The sequence below is a fragment of the Balaenoptera borealis genome (genome assembly GCF_965194805.1).
Source record: "Balaenoptera borealis genome assembly, chromosome: 1".
NCBI lineage: Eukaryota > Metazoa > Chordata > Mammalia > Artiodactyla > Balaenopteridae > Balaenoptera > Balaenoptera borealis.
This window is the reverse complement of record NC_138860.1, coordinates 171,242,793-171,259,643: the sequence shown is the minus strand read 5'-3', so window position 1 is coordinate 171,259,643 and position 16,851 is coordinate 171,242,793. Positions and strand designations below refer to the sequence as shown.

The 16,851-nt window shown below is 48.6% G+C and overlaps 1 protein-coding gene across 2 annotated transcripts in view; it reads left to right on the top strand.

Annotated features, from left to right (window-relative positions):
• The window catches only part of PTPRU (protein tyrosine phosphatase receptor type U), an 82,333-nt gene that overhangs the window by 51,988 nt on the left and 13,494 nt on the right, over positions 1–16,851 (top strand). The window contains exons 16-21 of one of the 2 annotated variants that reach the window (XM_082347431.1): positions 8,381–8,571; positions 9,256–9,331; positions 9,820–9,896; positions 15,432–15,468; positions 16,084–16,172; positions 16,262–16,378. In XM_082347431.1, the coding sequence (XP_082203557.1) occupies positions 8,381–8,571; positions 9,256–9,331; positions 9,820–9,896; positions 15,432–15,468; positions 16,084–16,172; positions 16,262–16,378 (587 nt within the window). Of the gene's footprint in view, positions 1–8,380; positions 8,572–9,255; positions 9,332–9,819; positions 9,897–15,431; positions 15,469–16,083; positions 16,182–16,261; positions 16,379–16,851 lie in introns of both variants that reach the window. The other variant, XM_082347430.1, reaches the window with a different exon arrangement.

Sequence of the window (16,851 nt, the reverse complement as noted above, 5' to 3'; positions counted from 1 at the left end):
TTTTCAAGTTCCTTGGAAAACTTTGTTGGATGAATTTGCTTTGAATCTTTGGATCGATTTTCATTTTGTAAAACTGAAACTCTGTGTCCATTAAACGCCCCTTTCCCTACCTTCTCAGCCCCTGGCAACCGCCATTCTACTTTCTGTCTCTATGACTTTGATTACTCTATCTCATATTAAGTGGAATCATACGGTACTTGTCTTTAGGGACTGGCTTATTTCAATTAGCATAATGTACTCAAGGTTCATCCATGTTGTAGCGTCTTTCAGAATTGCCTTTGTTTTCTTAAGTGTTTCTTAAAATTGCTTTTTAAAAAATATTTTATTTATTTATTTAAAAAAATTTTTTGGCCACGCCACACAGCATGTGGGATCTTTAGTCCCCCAACCAGGGATTGAATCCGTACCCCCTGCAGTGGAAGCACAGAGTCCTAACCACTGGACCGCCGGGGAATTCCCAGAATTGCCTTTCTTTTTAAGGCTGAATAATATTTCATTGTATGTATACACATACTTTTCTTATCCATTTGTCTGTTGATGGACACTTGGGTTGCTTCCATGTTTTAGCTCTTGTGAATAATGCTACTATGAACATGGGTGTATACAAATATCTCTTTGGGGCCCTGCTTTCAATACTTTTGGGTATATACCCAGAAATGGAATTGCTGGATCATATAGTAGTTCTATTTTTAACTTTTCGAGGAACTGCCATACTGTTTTCCACAGTGGATGCACCATTTTACATTCCCACCAATAGTGCACAAGGGTTCCAGTTTTCCCCACATCCTTGCCAACACTTGTTTTCTGTTCAAGACAGTTTTTTTTTTATAGCAGCCATCGTAATGGATGTGAGATGGTATCTCATAGTTCTGATTTGCATTTCCCTAATGCTGAATGATGTGATGTTGGGCATCTTTTCATGTGTTTATTGGCCATTTGTGTATTTTATCTGGAGAATTTTTGAATTGGGTTGTTTGTCCTTTTGTTGTTGAGTTTTAGGAGTTCTGTATATATTCTGGATATTAATCCTTATCAGATGAACGATTTACAAATATTTTATCTCATAGTGTGGGTTGCCTTTTTACTCTGCAGATAGTGTCTTTTGATGAACAAATGTTTACATTTTGATGTAGTCCATTTTGTCTTTTTTTTTCTTTTGTTACTTATGCCTTTGGTGTCATAGCCCAGAAATCCTTGCCAAATCTGATGTCATGAAACTTTTGCCCTATGTTTTCTTCTAAGAGTTTTATAGTTTGGGGTCTTACATTTAGGTCTTTAGTCTTTTTTGAGTTAATTTTTGTGTATGGTTTTAGATAAGGGTCCAAATTCATTCTTTTGCATATGGATGTCCAGTTTTCCCAGCATAAATGGTATTGATACATTTTTAGAAGATCATATTTCTAAGTATTGGTCATATAGAGAAATGCAGTTGATTTTTATATGTATAGATGTTGATCTTATATCCATACACCTTGATAAATTTTCTTTTTTTTATTGAAGTATAGTTGGCTTAGTTTCACGTATACAATATAGTTATTTGATATTTTTATAGATTATACACCATACAAAGTTATTACAATATTATTGACTATATTCCCTGTGCTGTATATTATATCCCTGTGACTACTTTATTTTATCACTGGTAGTTTGTACCTCTTAATCCTCTTCATCTGTTTTGCCCATCCTCCCACCCCTCTCCCCTCGGGCAACCACTAATTTGTTCTCCATATCTGTGAGTCTGCTTCTGTTTTGTTATATTTGTCTATTTGTTTGGCTTTTTAGATTCTACACATAAGTGAAAACATACAATATTTGTCTTTCTCTGTCTGATTTATTTCACTAAGCATAATACCCTCCAGGTCCATCCATGTTGTCACAAATGGCAAGATTTCATTCTTTTTTTATGGCTGAGTAATAGTCCATTGTGTGTGTATATATATATATATATATATATATATATACACACACACACACACACACACACACACATATATATATATATATATATATATATATAGCACATCTTCTTTATCTATTCATCTGTCATTGGACACTTAGGTTGCTTCCATATCTTGGCTATTATACATAGTGCTGCAAAGAACACTGAGGTGCATATCTCTTTTTGAACTAGTGTTTTCATTTTCTTTGGGTAAATATTCAGAAGTGGAATTGTTGGGTCATACGGTAGTTCTATTTTAAAGTTTTTGCAGAACCTCTGCACTGTTTTCTATAGTGACTACACCAATTTACATTCCTACCAACATTGCTTCCCTTTTCTCCACATCCTCACCAACATTTGTTATTTCTTGCCTTTTTGAGGATGGCCATTCTGATGGGTGTGAGATGATATCTCACTGTGGTTTTGATTTGCATTTCCCTGATGATTAGTGATGTTGAACATCTTTTCATGTGCCTGTTGGCCATCTGCATGTATTCTTTGGAAAAATGCCTAAGTCTTTAAGGCATTTTGAGTTTATTTTTAAATATGGTATGAGAAAATGGTCTAGTTTCATTATTTTACTTGTAGTTGTCCAGTTTTCCCAGTACCACTTGTTGAAGAGACTGTCTTTTCCCCATTATATATTCTTGCCTCTTTGTCATAGATTAATAGACCATATGTATGTAGGTTTATTTCTGGACTCTTTATTCTGTTCCATTGATCTATATGTCTGCTTTTGTGCCAGTACCATACTGTTTTGATTACTGTAGCTTTGTAGTATAGTTTGAAGTCAGGGTGCTTGATATCTCCAGCTTTGTTCTTCTTTCTCAAGATTGCTTTGGCTATTCAGGGTCTAAACTTTCTGATTAATTCTAATTTGTCTGTAGAATCATTCAGATTTCCTGAGTACAAAGGATCTGTGAATATTGACAGTTCTGTTTCTTATTTCTCGTTTCTTATCCTTTTTTTCCTTATCTTTCTGCATGGCACTGGCTGGAACCTCAAATGGAAGTGGTTATAGCAGAAATCATTGTCTTGTTTTCCTGGTTTTAAAAGAAATGCTTCTAACATTAAAACACTGAGAATGAAGTTTGCCATAGGTTTTTGGAAGAAGTGTCTTATCAGATTAACAAAATTCCTTTCGGTTTTTAGTTTGCTAAGAGATTTTATTTTAAATGGGCATTAAATTTAGCAAATGCTTTTTTTTCTGGATTTACTATGATGCCATATTTTTTTCCTTTAGTTTGTTAGTGAGGTGAGTGACATTTTTAGATTTTCTAATGTTAAAATAACTTTCAATTCCTGGGGTAAATTCAACTTGGTCATCATGCATAATTTTTTTAATGAATTATTGGATTCAGTATAATTATAATATTGTTCAAGATTCTAAAGTTGTATTCCCGAGTGGGATTGGCCTATAATTTTTCTTTTTTTATACTGTCTTTGTCTGGTTTCTGGTATCAAGATTCTGTTTGTCTTATAAAATGCATTGAGGTCTCTTCTCTTTTTTCCTTATCATGGGAGATTGGAGTAATTGGCTCCTTGAAAGTTTGGTGGAATTCACCTGTGAAACAATCTCTTTTTTTTGTTTTCTTTATGGAAACATTTTAAACTTTTAATTCAATCTATTTAAAGGAGTAAAGGACTATTCAAGCTTTCTGTTTTTTTCAAGACACTTTTAGTAAGTTATGTTTGTCTAGGAATGTGTCCATTTCATTTATGTTTTCAAATTCATTGACATGCATTTATGCATCACGTTCTCTTTGTGACCTCCCTCATTAAATTTACACACACAGTAGTAGCTGTTATCAACCCTTCATCTTACAAATGAGGAAACAGAGACCCAGAGAGGAGAATCACTTGTCCAGATCAAGCAGAAGGTGGCAGAGTCAGGATTTAAATTCAGTTCTTTCTGAATTGCAAATTGCTGTTTCTGCTGTATCATGCTAGGCCTAGAGGACCGCGTAGGATTTGGACCGGCAGAGATGGGAAGGAAAAGGCAAATGTGCATGAAGAACAGCATGTGTAAATGCATGGAGGTGGGCACAGAGGATGACATGGAGAGGTTTGCTTGGGCTGAAAACTCAAGTGGGTGCTGGGGAGAGTGGGAGGTGCAGGTGGTGTGGGCACATGCCTTGCTGCTGAGTCTTATGGAGAGATGCAGTGAGGCAGGAAACACGGGTTCTGCTCCCAAGGAACTCACTGACTAGTTGGGGAGATGAGATTGACCCAGGGAAGTCCACACCAGGCTAATTGCCAGGGGGTAGTGGGGACAATTAGTGCTGCCATAGTCTTGAGAAGATATACCTTTGGGCAGGGGAGGTCAGGGTTTCGGCTGAGATGGATGAGATTTGACTGATGGTGAGGAGGGCGGGGGCACTGAAGGTAGGATGCAGGACACGGGGAAGGTGTGACGGCTGGGAAGCTCAAGGTGTAGTCAGGAGACTGGAGCTCAGTCTCAAGGCTTCTCTCTCTTTCTTTATGCCCCATGCTGGTCTAGCCGCCACTTCCTTCTTTTCTTTCCAAACAGTGGAGGCCAGAGTTTTGTGGTTTAGAACAGAAAGCCATGTTGATTTTGATGTATCCTCAATATGGAAGTTTTAAATAGGGACTTCCCATGCTGAGTAAATGTTGAGCTGGGATGTTCCCAAGATGTTGGAATGTGCCCCCGTCGACTCTGATCTTGCCTATGAAAACCCTCAAACCCTCTGGGCCCTTGTCCATCCGGAGCTCTTGACCAGTGTGGGAACCAGTGGGTTCCGGCCAAATGGTTCGTCAAATAAGTGCCTCTTATTTGACACCACAAATGCCCCTTTATCAGGAGAGGAAAACAGAGAAAGACAACAGGATCCCAGAGTCAGATGGGCCTGGGTTTGAATCCTGATGCTTCCACTTAAGGAGCAGGTAACTTAACCCTTCTGGGCCTCAGTTTCCTTGTTTAATAGGGGGGATAACAATAGCACCTACGTCATAGGGATATTCTAAGGATTGAATGACTTAAGAATCATGCTAGGCATATGAAAGCACTCAATATATTAGATATTGTTAGCTATTATTACAGACTGTGTTTCTTTAAAGTTATTTGCTAATTGCAAATAGTGAAGGAAAAATATAATATGCTGCTAGATTGTATAATCGGTGGCCTGTCTTCATCTGAGGGTGGATGGGAATCGGGGAAAGTGCCCATCTTTGAGGAAAGTCTGAGGATCTCCATTTTCAAATGAGGAAACTGAGGTCCAGAGAGGTCAAGTGACTTGAGTCAGAATTCAAATTCAGGCTTCTCCGACTCCACACCCAGTGTTCTTTCCTCTGGGCTTCAGCCCTCCCCACAAAACATCAGCTGTCCAGTGGTTACTCCCAAAAATTGTCCGACAATCATAGTGGAGCTGGGGAGAGCCTGGGAGAGCCCCTGAGTGGTGACCTTGAAGCTGAGGGCTGGCTCTTACTTTCCTTCCTCTCTTCCTCCCTTTCAGGGGCTTCTGGCTGTGGGTAAGCTTGTTCTTGGGGTATGTGTGTGTATGGGAGAGGCGGAGTGGGGGGGAGTGTGTGTGTGTGTGTGTGTGTGTGTGTGTGTGTGTATGTGTGTGAGTGTGAGTGAAATCCCATGGTAATTCATGGGTGAGAAGAGTAAGGACCTGTCTTCTCTGGGCCCCACGAAATGGAGGGTCTTAATGGCAGCATAATTGTTCATGATCCTTTGTCTTCTGGTGGTCTTATTTGTAGAACATCTTGTGTTGCTCTCGGGCTCAGCTGGAAGCCACCCAGCTTTGGCTCTGGCTTCCTGTCTGGATCCCAAGCAAGTGGGATTTTTTGCTTGTCTTCACCCATTGCAAGATGATTCCATGCCTACTTGTGAGGCTGTATCAGGGCTTCCAACCCTTCAAGATCTCTGGGATGAGCTATTGGATTCTCCACCCGGAGAGCTCTCTATGGAGCTGTTGGCATGGTTTCCACGAAGAACACTTAGGACCCCTTCATCTCTGAGTTCTTTGAGCCAGCAGAAATCTTTTTTTCTTGACACCTTTGTGGTTGTCTTGTGTGTTTGTGGTAGATGGTCTTTAGAATTGTCAGGTCCTGGACCAAGATCCTACAGTGGAGAAGGACCAAGACAGAAAGGCCACCTCTTGTCAAACAGCTGCCCTGGCTTTCTGGGACTCCAGAGGTTCCTCCCTTTCCTGGAAACTCCTAATCATGTCAACAGCTCCATCTGCAGGTGCTCATGTGCCAGGCACTGGGCTGGGTGCTTTATACACATTATCTTATTGAATATTTACATCATCATCTTGGAGAGTAACAGTTTTAATCTTCATTTGTCATATGAAAAGGGAAATTTCTGGAGAGTAATTAACATCCCCAAGGTCACATGCAGAGTTGGGATTTGATCTGAGGCCTGTCTGACTCCAGAGCATGTCTCTTAATCGCCATATTACACTGTGTTCCCCTGAGGATGTTTCATGAAACAAGCTTTCCGTGGTGAAAGAGGGAGGTGAAACATTGCTATTTTCCTCCATCTCTTGGAGATTTAAAATACACACTGGGCTTCCCTGGTGGCGCAGTGGTTGAGAATCTGCCTGCCAATGCAGGGGACACGGGTTCGAGCCCTGGTCTGAGAGGATCCCACATGCCGCAGAGCAACTAGGCCCGTGAGCCACAACCACTGAGCCTGCGCATCTGGAGCCTGTGCTCCGCAACAAGAGAGGCCGCGATAGTGAGAGGCCCGCGCACTGCGATGAAGAGTGGCCTCCGCTTGCCGCAACTAGAGAAAGCCCTCGCACAGAAACGAAGACCCAACACAGCCAAAAATAAATAAATAATAAAAATAAATAAATTTAAAATACACACTAACTTGTTGGAAGCCCTGAGAGGTTTAACAGGGAAAAAAAACCTACTTATTTTTGTTTAAAACAATTTCACTGACTCCTTTAAAACGTAGAACCCCTCCTCATCCTCCTTCTCTTCTTTTTAATGGAATACCGTTGAGTCATCTGGCACAACCAGTATTTTCTGGAACACACTTGGACAACCACTGCATTAGGCAAATCTCTCCTCTTTGGATCTCCGTTTCCCTATCTGAAAAACTAAGGGCTTGGGGCATTGGACCACGAATGTGTAACTGGCACATGACTTGCCCTCCAGCTGTAAGCAACTAGAAATCTGGATAAAATACATCAAACAGTTGTTTTCAGACATCGGGCGCCAGGCACCTCATGACTGTGATTCCCGAGAGAAGAGAAACAAATGAGGTGATCCTTGCCTGGCATGACCTTTCTACTTGGAGGCAGTTTTCAAACCTCAGCACAGGAAGGGGAACCCAAGCAGGGCCTGCAGTCTCCCTGATTTGAAGAGGCAGAGATTGGAGTTTGGGGAAGTGGAGCTGCACAGAGGAGGGGGGTTGTGGTGTCCGTCCCGGTGCTGCATTCATTCTGTCTATTAGTCATGACTAGGAAGTAGAGGCCAGGCACCAGCCAGAGAAGGCTCCCCACGGAGGGTCATTTTAGCTGAGACCTGAAGGATGAATATGAGCTCACCAGGCATAAAGGAGGGAGTGTTTGAAGCAGAGGAAAAGCATGTGTGAAGGCACAGGGCAGGGAGGGGGCTGGCATCTGGGCCCCGCTGGGCAGAGAACAGCGGTGAGACATGCGGAGAATAAGCCCCTGCACCTCACCCAGGCCAGGAGAAGGGAATCAGCGTGTGGGAGTGAGTGTTGGAAGGTGGGTGTGGTTGGACAGGACTGTTTTCTCAATCCCAGGACCTGATCTAAGGACCAGGGTGGGATGTCCTTGGGGATGCTGACCAGGAGAGCCGGGGAGTGGGTGGTCTGGAGGGAGAGGACAGTTTCCTGGGGCGCGTGGGGCACTGTGAGCCTCTCCACCTCTTCCCCACGGGCTGAGCCTACGCACAGGCTGACAATGGAAATGCTTACGCGGAGAAACGCCTCTATTCAGGTGCTTCCTGTTAATCTGCAGAAGGGGTGGCAGCAGCAGCTAGTTTCGGGACTTGCTTATCTTTGAATGGGGGTAATTGCTGGGAGTTGTCAATGTTCCAGATTGTTCCCTGGAAGAGGGGAAGGAAGGAGGGATGTCATGGGCTCTGCTGAGCACTTCCCCCTGCAGGCAGCAGGTGAAGTCACAGAAGGGTGGGCCCAGGGGGGTGAGGGGACCACGGGATCACAGCTGGCAGGGCTGAACCAGAAGGGCCCTCTGAGTTCATATGAACCAATCCCCTCATTTTACAGATGGGAAAACTGAGATGCAGCAGCGAAGGGGCCACCCAGGGTCACACAGGGTGGGCCCAGCCAGCTGCTTGGCTCCAGCAAACAACCCAGGCGTCCTCCACGCTGGCCGTGCTCCCTTCCCTCCCTCGGCCCCCTGAGTCCATCTGGGGTTCCCCAGGCTGGGGCCCGTGTGTATCAGAAACCCCTTTCCCTTTCTCTGACTACAGGAGACCAGCGCAGTGGTGGGGTCACTGAGGCCAGCAGCCTCCTGGGGGGCTCACCGCGGCGTCCGTGTGGCCGGAAGGGCTCCCCGTACCACACGGGACAGCTGCATCCCGCGGTGCGTGTGGCCGACCTCTTGCAGCACATCAACCAGATGAAGACGGCCGAGGGCTACGGCTTCAAGCAGGAGTATGAGGTGCATGGCCCCAGTCCAGCCAGGACCCCTTGCCAAGGCCTTGCCTGGTTGCTCCTCCCTGTGGACCCTGGCAGCCCTCAGCCCAGCCCTGGATGGACCCATGCTCTGACAGTCCCTAAATTCAACCTAATTTTTTGACCTTGACCTTGATCCTAACCTCAGACTGACCTGGTTTCTAACTCTCATCCTAACCCTGACTTGAAAACTGATCTTGAAACTTATCTCAGTCTCCATCTGGACCCTGCCGGGATCCTTATTCTATTCCTGATATGAACCTGACCACCAACACTGACCCTGACCTCCAACCTAAATCCCAGTCTGACTTTGACCCCGACTGTCATCCTAAGCTCCGTTTGGACTCTGACTTGAATCCCATCCTACCTCCATCTGGACTTAATTTGACCCTCACCCTTACCTTCTTCCCAGCTCAAACCTGGATTTGCCCTAAACCTGACCCTCATTCTAAAATGTCTCTGAACTCTAACCCTCTTTTTCCCTCTTTTCTCACTTCCCCCTACACAGCTTGGTATTGAACTTAGTCCCTCACTTACAAAGGAATTTACAGTGACTTTATTTCAGGCCCCAAGTTTAACCCTGAACCTGGCCCTTATCGTGGTCCCACTCCCATTCTCTTAAGGGGATAGGGCTCCCTCCCTCACTAACTACCACTTTCCCTTCTGGCAGAGCTTTTTTGAAGGCTGGGATGCTACAAAGAAGAAAGACAAGGTCAAGGGCGGCCGGCAGGAGCCCATGCCTGCCTGTGAGTCCTGGGGGAGGGCCTGGGGTCTGGGGCAGTGGGTAGGAGGGAACAGGAAGCAGGAGAACAGCATGAGCCATTTATTGAGCGCCTGTCTCATGCCAAGCTGTGTGCTGAGCATCACACCTGTTATCTCACTTAGTCCTCTCAGTAACCCTGTGAAGTGGATGTAGTAGAACCCCCACTTTACAGATAAGGAAACTGAGGCTTGGGAGGTTAAGCCCCCTGCCCAAGGTCACACAGCTAATATACTTGTGTGAGCAGCACAGGACCTCAGGCCTTCTTGACGCTGCAGCCCAGACTCTAACCACTGGCCTGCCCTGCCTCCAGCAGTACCAAGGGCCTACTCGTTGGCCCTGAGCCTCTAGGTTCCCTGGCTGACCTGCCTGTGCCCCACCTCTGGCCTCCAGGAAGCTTCCCCCACTGCCTCAGCTCTGGGCTCCCCAGTTCAGCCCCTGCCCACCCCATGGCCACCTGCTCTGTGTTTCCAGACGATCGGCACCGAGTGAAACTGCACCCGATGCTGGGAGACCCTGATGCCGACTACATTCATGCCAACTACATAGACGTGAGTGCCTCGCCCCGTCATCTCTGCTGACCGGCCCTGCCCGCTCCAGGCTGACTGTCCAGGCAGGGCGGGACCTGTCAGGGAATAAATGGGGGTTCACGTGGCTGGCTTCTGAGTGCCCCCACCTCCTGCAGTCAGTGCCGGGGAGCTCAGCCGAGGGGAGGAGAGGGTGGGCGGCAGCTGTCAGGAGGGCTTCCTGCAGGCCAGAGTTGGCCTGAGAGATGGGAGATGGTGGGGGGGGGGGGGCGGTGTCAGTGAGGCAGAATGGAGGGAAGAGGGCAGACAGCTAGGCCTAGATATGAGGAAGGATCCCCTCTCGGTGAGGGGCCAAGAGGCTGGGGGTGGGATTCTGGTGATACACAGCGAGGCTGAAGGCAGACAGGGGCTGGGCTGAAGGCCACGAATGACAAGCTGAGGAATTTGGGCTTTTCCCTAGGGGCACCAGGGAGTCATTAAAAGTGTTTACCCATGATCAGAGTGGTACTTTAAGAAAAATAACTCAGGTTTATTGACCATGTACTGTGTGCCAAGCACTGTGCTAAGCACTTTATACCAAGTAATTAATTTTATATAATCCCTACCACCACCCTATGCAGTAGTTAGCATTGTGTGGCCTCACTTAACAGGTGAGGAAACTGGGGCTCAGAGACATGAAGCTACTTTTCCCAGGTCACACAGCTAGGGAGTGGTAAAGAAGGGATTCAAATCTCAGCCTGTCAGGGTCTCCAAAGCCTTTGCTGCTAACCATGAGACTGTCCTGCCAGCCACAGCAGCAACTGGTCGGGCTGGACCGGAGGGAGGGGCCAGAGACAGGGCAGGCAGCCAAGGGGCCTGAGCTTGAGTGTGAAGGAGAGGTGATGAGTCTCCTCCCCAAGTGTGGATGAGGGTGAGACAGGACAGGCCCAGGAGTCGGACCCTGAGCAGACTCCCTGACCTGCAGCGAGCCGAGTTGGGTAGAGAGTCATTTATTCATTTGTTAGCTATGTTTTGAGCACCTACTGTGTGCCAGGCACGGTGCTGGGCACCAGGGATACAGCAGTGAGCAAGCAGACACAGTCCCTGCTTTCCGTGAACATATAGATTCTAGCTGGGGAGACACATAAGCGTACAAGTGAAATAAATTCAGACTGGATGGAAAAGCACAGGCCAGAAGAGAGGAATGACTTCCTCAGCGTCACACAGCAAGGTGGTGGTAGGGCCAGGGTTAGCTGTGGCCTGCTGCATGGAAGCAGAGGGCTTGTGCTCTGCCTTGGGTGGCTGGAGAGGGAAGGGAAGGGTGGCCCAGGTAGGAGCAGCATGACCGGCTGGAGGTGGAGGAGGCATGTATCTGGGAGGCGGGTAGTCAGGGACTCTGGAGGTGACCTCTCCTTTCCTTTGTCTTCATTCCCTCCTGGTGGCCAGATGCGCTACCCGGTATTTCCCAGAATTCCTTGCCTTCTCCCCCACCTCCCATCCTCTCCCCTGGCTGGGCTACGGGGCCGGGCCTGGCCTCGCCTCTCAGACTTGGGCAGTTTTGGTGACAGGGGCCTCGCCTCGGTCTCCTCAAGGTCCTCGTCGGCTTCTCCTTGGGCCCCGGCAGGGACGTGCCCCTCCCCCTCTCTTGCCCAGCCCTCCCATCTCTGCTCTGCCGCCCCTGCTGGCATCGCCCATTCTGGCCACTGCTGTGCTCCGTCCACCTCCATCTGCCTCTGGCCTAATATCTGTCTCTTTTGCTTTGTACTGTTCCCTCACTGGAATCATTAAGATTCGGATAAACCGTGAAGTAAGTATCTCTCTCCCCGTCTCCTCCTCCTCCTCCTCCTGTCTGTCTGACCGGCTATGTCTCAGACTCTCTCACAGTCTCTGGCTGTCTCTCTCTCTGTCTCTGTCCTCCTTCCCCTCCACTCGTGCGCCCAACACCAACCGTCCACTTCAGCAGCCTGGCCAGGGGCCGCCCAGGGCTGAAGATTCGACACGATCCCAGTTTAAACCATTCCCTCCATCTCCTCTGCCCTGAGACGGGCCGGCAGTGCTGGGGTGCCTCCGGGTGTCTCCCCAGGCTCTGTTCTTCACCGGCTGTCACCTCTGTCACCCTTGTCCCGGGCTCCCCATGCCTGATGAATCCTCACTAGCCGCACCTTTTGCAGGCCTGGGAGGGGTGGGATGGGAGGAGCTGCCCTGGGTGCCCGTGCTGCTTGGGGGTCAGGGCCTTCCAGGAAGCAAGGATGGCCCCGGGCAGTCCCCTTAATACTAGTTGCCCTGGTGTTCAAATCCCTTTGTGATCAGTTTGCTTGAAACTCAACCCTCGCTACTTTGCCCTCAATGTAGCCCTAATTTGAATGTTTTATTTTGGGGGAGCAGTATGGGTATTTTATTTTCAAAAATTGTGCTGTGTTTGGGCCTTTTAAGAATTAAAAAAAACCCAATTCATCTAGCAATCCTCTGATTTGTCTTTTAATACATATTATTTTCGTAATAGTTGATGCCCAAGGGGATTGTTTTCCTTTTTGGGTACTTTGTCTGTTTTATCTTCTTTTTTCTTTTACAAATATATTTCTTGCTTTTTTTATGATTGCAAAAATACAATTCATCATTAGACTTTCAGACAGCATGGAGATACCTAATATGTAAAGTGTAAGGTCCCGGCTGTCGCGTCTGCTGGAGATGACAGTTGTCCCAGATGTGCTTCTAGACACCCTCTGCCTTGTTTTGAGTTTGTTTAAACAGTTTATTTGTAAAGTTGCTAAACTTAAATGGAATATTAGGCCCACAGAAGGCAGTGGATGTACTCAGCCCTAGCGCCGCCCTTAGGAGGTGGTGAATATAGGTCATTGTATCAATACTTTATGTCTCAATCTCCACAAAACACACTACTCATTTAGTTATCGTCAGACTCTTACGAAATGCCCCGAGGAGACTTGGCTTAATTCATCTTCGAATGTCCATTAACAAGAGTGTCACTGGCTGAGCACCTGCTCTGTGCCAGGCACCTCAGGCACATCATGCCATCCTTATCACGCTCTGCAAAGTTGGGACCTGCATTTGGCAGACGAGAAAATTGAGGCTTAGAAATGTTGAGTGGCTTACTCATGGCCCCACGGCTCCGGATTAGCTCAAACCCAGCCTGAGCCCTCCACCCTTACACGAGACCCTGGATCTCTCCCTTCGGGGGCATCGGGATGCCCTGGGGTCTTGCCCACCGTGCAAGTCATCAGTCTCCCAGCTCCACCCACTCAGAGATGCCAGGGAAGGACGGGTGTCTGCCACTCAGAGGCACCAGGGAGGGGTGCAAGCAGGCCCCTAGGACATGCTGGTGCCCCGGAGTGTGAAGACCTCTGCTCTCTAATCCTGGTCTCTAAAGTGGGTGTGCTCAAGGTGTCTCCTTATCTTCCTTTAACATCTGATCATTTAAAACTTTCCATTTCACTGTCCTCTATGTGATATAATTGTGTAATACATGCACGCACTTAAAAAGTTAATATGCAGATATTGAAGGCCATCTGTCTAAAACCTTGTTCAGCTGTTCGCTGTATACTGACTAGCAATTGGGTGCTGGCAGTGTGCTGGGCACTGGCGGGACAGAGATGGATGAATCAGAAGAGACCCTGGCTCTCTCGCGTGAGATTCTCAGGCAAACCGGTTTTAGGTGGAGTAGCCTGTCCCCAGCTTGACTAAGGCTGGGTGTGGAGGGCAGACCTGGCAGCACCTCTGCTGGGCGCCCCTCTGACCCCAGATGCCCAGCAGCTCCCCTGAGGTCTTGAAGCAGAGGCAGTGGCTGGGGAGATGGCAGGAGGGAATTAGGCTAGACCCAGAGAGGTTCCAGTAGTGAGGGCTGAATGACTCTGGGGGGAGGCTTTTTGTTATTGGTAACGTTGACTATGTTTTGGTCATTTTCATGGGAACGTGTAGGTATACAACATGTGCATGTCTTGCTATTATCCTCATATTCTGGAGGAGAACAGAGGCTTAGAGAGCCTGGCTACTCAGAGTGTGTTTTGAAGCCCAGCCTTGGCACCACCTGGGATCTGGTTGGAAATGCACAATCCTGGGCCCTGCCCCAGACCTTCTGAATCTGAATCTGCCTTTTAACAAGATCTCCAGGAGATTCGCGTGCACAGTAAAGGCTGAGAAGAGCCCGCTTTGTGCCTGGAATCACACAGCTGCTCCTTGGTAGAGTTGCAACAGAGACCCAGGTCAACTTGACCCAAGACTCAGATTCTTAACCCCTGTTGTAAACCACTGTCTGCCCAGGGATTCTTGACGTTCACACCATTTAGATCTCCAGGAATTCTTGACATTCGCACCATTTAGATCTTCAGGGGTACTCGTTGGCCTTTAAAGTAGTAGTAATAGGAATGGCTGTTACTGATTAAGTACTGGCTTAGTGCTTGGCATGGTGCCAAGCCCTTGGCATATGTAACTTTATTTACTCCTCACAACAGTCCAAGGAAGTAAATGCTATAAATATTCCCATTTTATAGATGTGATAATACAAGCATAGAGAAGTAAAGGGATTTGCCCAAGGGCACATACTTAGCAAGAGCTATTCAGAGCAGGGATTTGAACTCTGGCAGTCTGACTCCAGGGCTCCTTGGGCCTGGGAAGCCCATGGGGCCAGAGGATTTGCTGGGAGCTGTATTGAGGGTGTGAACTGGAGGCAAGTGGCCGAGCTTGGTTGTTTCTCTTGCACCGGCCCTGCAGTACTTCTTACCTGTCCCGTGTTGCCTGCATTGATTCCCTGGGTGTCTCGTGTGGGCAGGACCTCATGGGTGGCTAAGGCCCCAGGGTGGGAATGGAGTCTGGCTGGTTCCACTTCTCAGCCTGAGGGCTCTGGGGATGGAGGACGAAGTAGCTCTTGGCCTCTCTTTTGTGGGAGATAATGTAGGTAAAGTGCTTAGCACAGTATGTGACCATAATAGGGCCTCAAAAATGTATTGTTATTTTAATAAATAATTATTTTAATTATTTGTTATTGTTTTTATTATTGATTTCAAAGATTTTAAAACACATTTTATCTAAGGGCCATGAGCAACTCCTGTGCTCATTTGCTCCTAATCTGAAGCCTTCATCTGGCCACCCAAGCTCTGGGTGACTGGGGTAGTTGCGGGGGGACATTGCCCATTCTGGTTGCCCTGAAGGGGGCTGGGATAGCTGACAAGACCCAGCCTAGGATCTGGGGTTGCTTAGGGTCTCTGGGGCTTTAGGAACAGGGCAGGGTCACCCCAAAATTTATTTGTCTTCAAACAGCAGCCGGGTTGTAAGCAGATTGCAGATAATTATCCCCAATTTATGAATGAGGAGACCCTCTAGGCCCATAAAGGAGTTGTGTCCTCCCTAGGGTCACATAGCAAAGATGGGTTTAAACCTAAGACACTGGTGTCTAAGCTGTACTTCCTTCCTTACTTGGAGACTGGGAGGACAGGGTCACCCTGGTCAGGAGGGTGGGGCAGTTCCCTGGGCGGGGTGTGCAGCTTCTGGGAGAGGAGGGCAGAGGGGGCCTGAGCAAGTGAGGGGCTGCTCCTTGGGGTCTTAACACACCCTCTTCTCCTGTTCCAGGGTTACCACAGGTCAAACCACTTCATAGCCACTCAAGGTACCTGGCAACTCCGCCCATGTGCCCCTCAGTGTGCTGAGTGCCCTCTGCCTGCCTTCCTGCCTTCCCTGCTTATCTGCCTGCCTCCCATCTGTCTCTCTGTCTGTCTGAGCCCCACTCTCTGACTGGGTGTCTGGAATCTGGCCATCCGTCTCCGCCCCCTCTTTGTGTTTTTGTTTCCCTGATGTGCACCATCCACTTGTAGCTCCTGGTCCAGCTGTCTGTCTGCATGCAAAAGGGCCAGCCAGACTCGGTCCTCATGGGTGTGGATTGTGCCTCTTGGTCTGGGGGCCGCCTGGGTCCCTCTGGCTGTGTCTTCCTGCCCAGCTGTCCATCTGTCCATCCCACCTGGAGACTTGTGCCGTGGCTCTCTAGCTCTGCCTCTTGGGTTGCGCGCGGGATGAGGGGGGTCTCCTGGCAGCCCCTCCCTGATAATGCCCACCCCCAGGGCCCAACAGGCATGAGTTGGCAGTTGGTGGGGTGTGTGTGGGGTGAGCACGAAGCCCCCATTTGGGGCTCAGGAGTCTCCTGGCCTGGGGTGGTGGTGCGGGGCCGCCGTGTGCTGGGCCTGGGTGGAGACCTGGCCTCAGGGACAAGCACCCTCTGTGCCCCCAGGGCCGAAGCCCGAGATGGTCTACGACTTCTGGCGCATGGTATGGCAGGAGCACTGTTCCAGCATTGTCATGATCACCAAGCTGGTGGAGGTGGGCAGGGTAAGTGGGGCCGTGGGGGACGGGTGTGGTGGGCCGGGGGCAGTGAGGAGCCCACTGAGCCTGCCCCGCGGGGACTCCAGGTGAAATGCTCGCGGTACTGGCCAGAGGACTCGGACATGTACGGGGACATCAAGATCACGCTGGTGAAGACGGAGATCCTAGCGGAGTATGTCGTGCGCAGCTTTGCCCTGGAGCGGGTGAGTCTCCTGTCGTCACGGGGCCCTTCCCAGGCTGCCTGAGAGGTGGGGCAGAGCCCACCTCCCCCAGCCCAGGAGTGGAGGGTGGGAAGGGCACCGCTGCCTGCCCAGCAAGGCAGCTACTCGGTAACTGCTGGGAGCACCGTGGACAGGTGGAAAGGTAGCCGTCTTTGCTGGCGACTCCAAGAGGAAGTCGAGACGATGAGGATGATGAGGATCTCAGCCCAGGTGCCGGTCCTGTTCTGTGCTGGGCACTGTGCTAAGCCCGTTGCACATATTGTTTCAGCCCTGGAAAGCTCTGTGGGATTAGGCCTTTGCCCTTAGCCCCATTTTACAGATAAGGAAAGTGAGGCTCAGAGTGGTTACGTCACTCATGAAAGGCCACAGGGCCCGGGATGACCAGATCTTCCTAATCATGGTCCCATTTGATCGTCTGTAAAATCCTCAGAAGAAAGATAGTTTTCCCCCTTCGA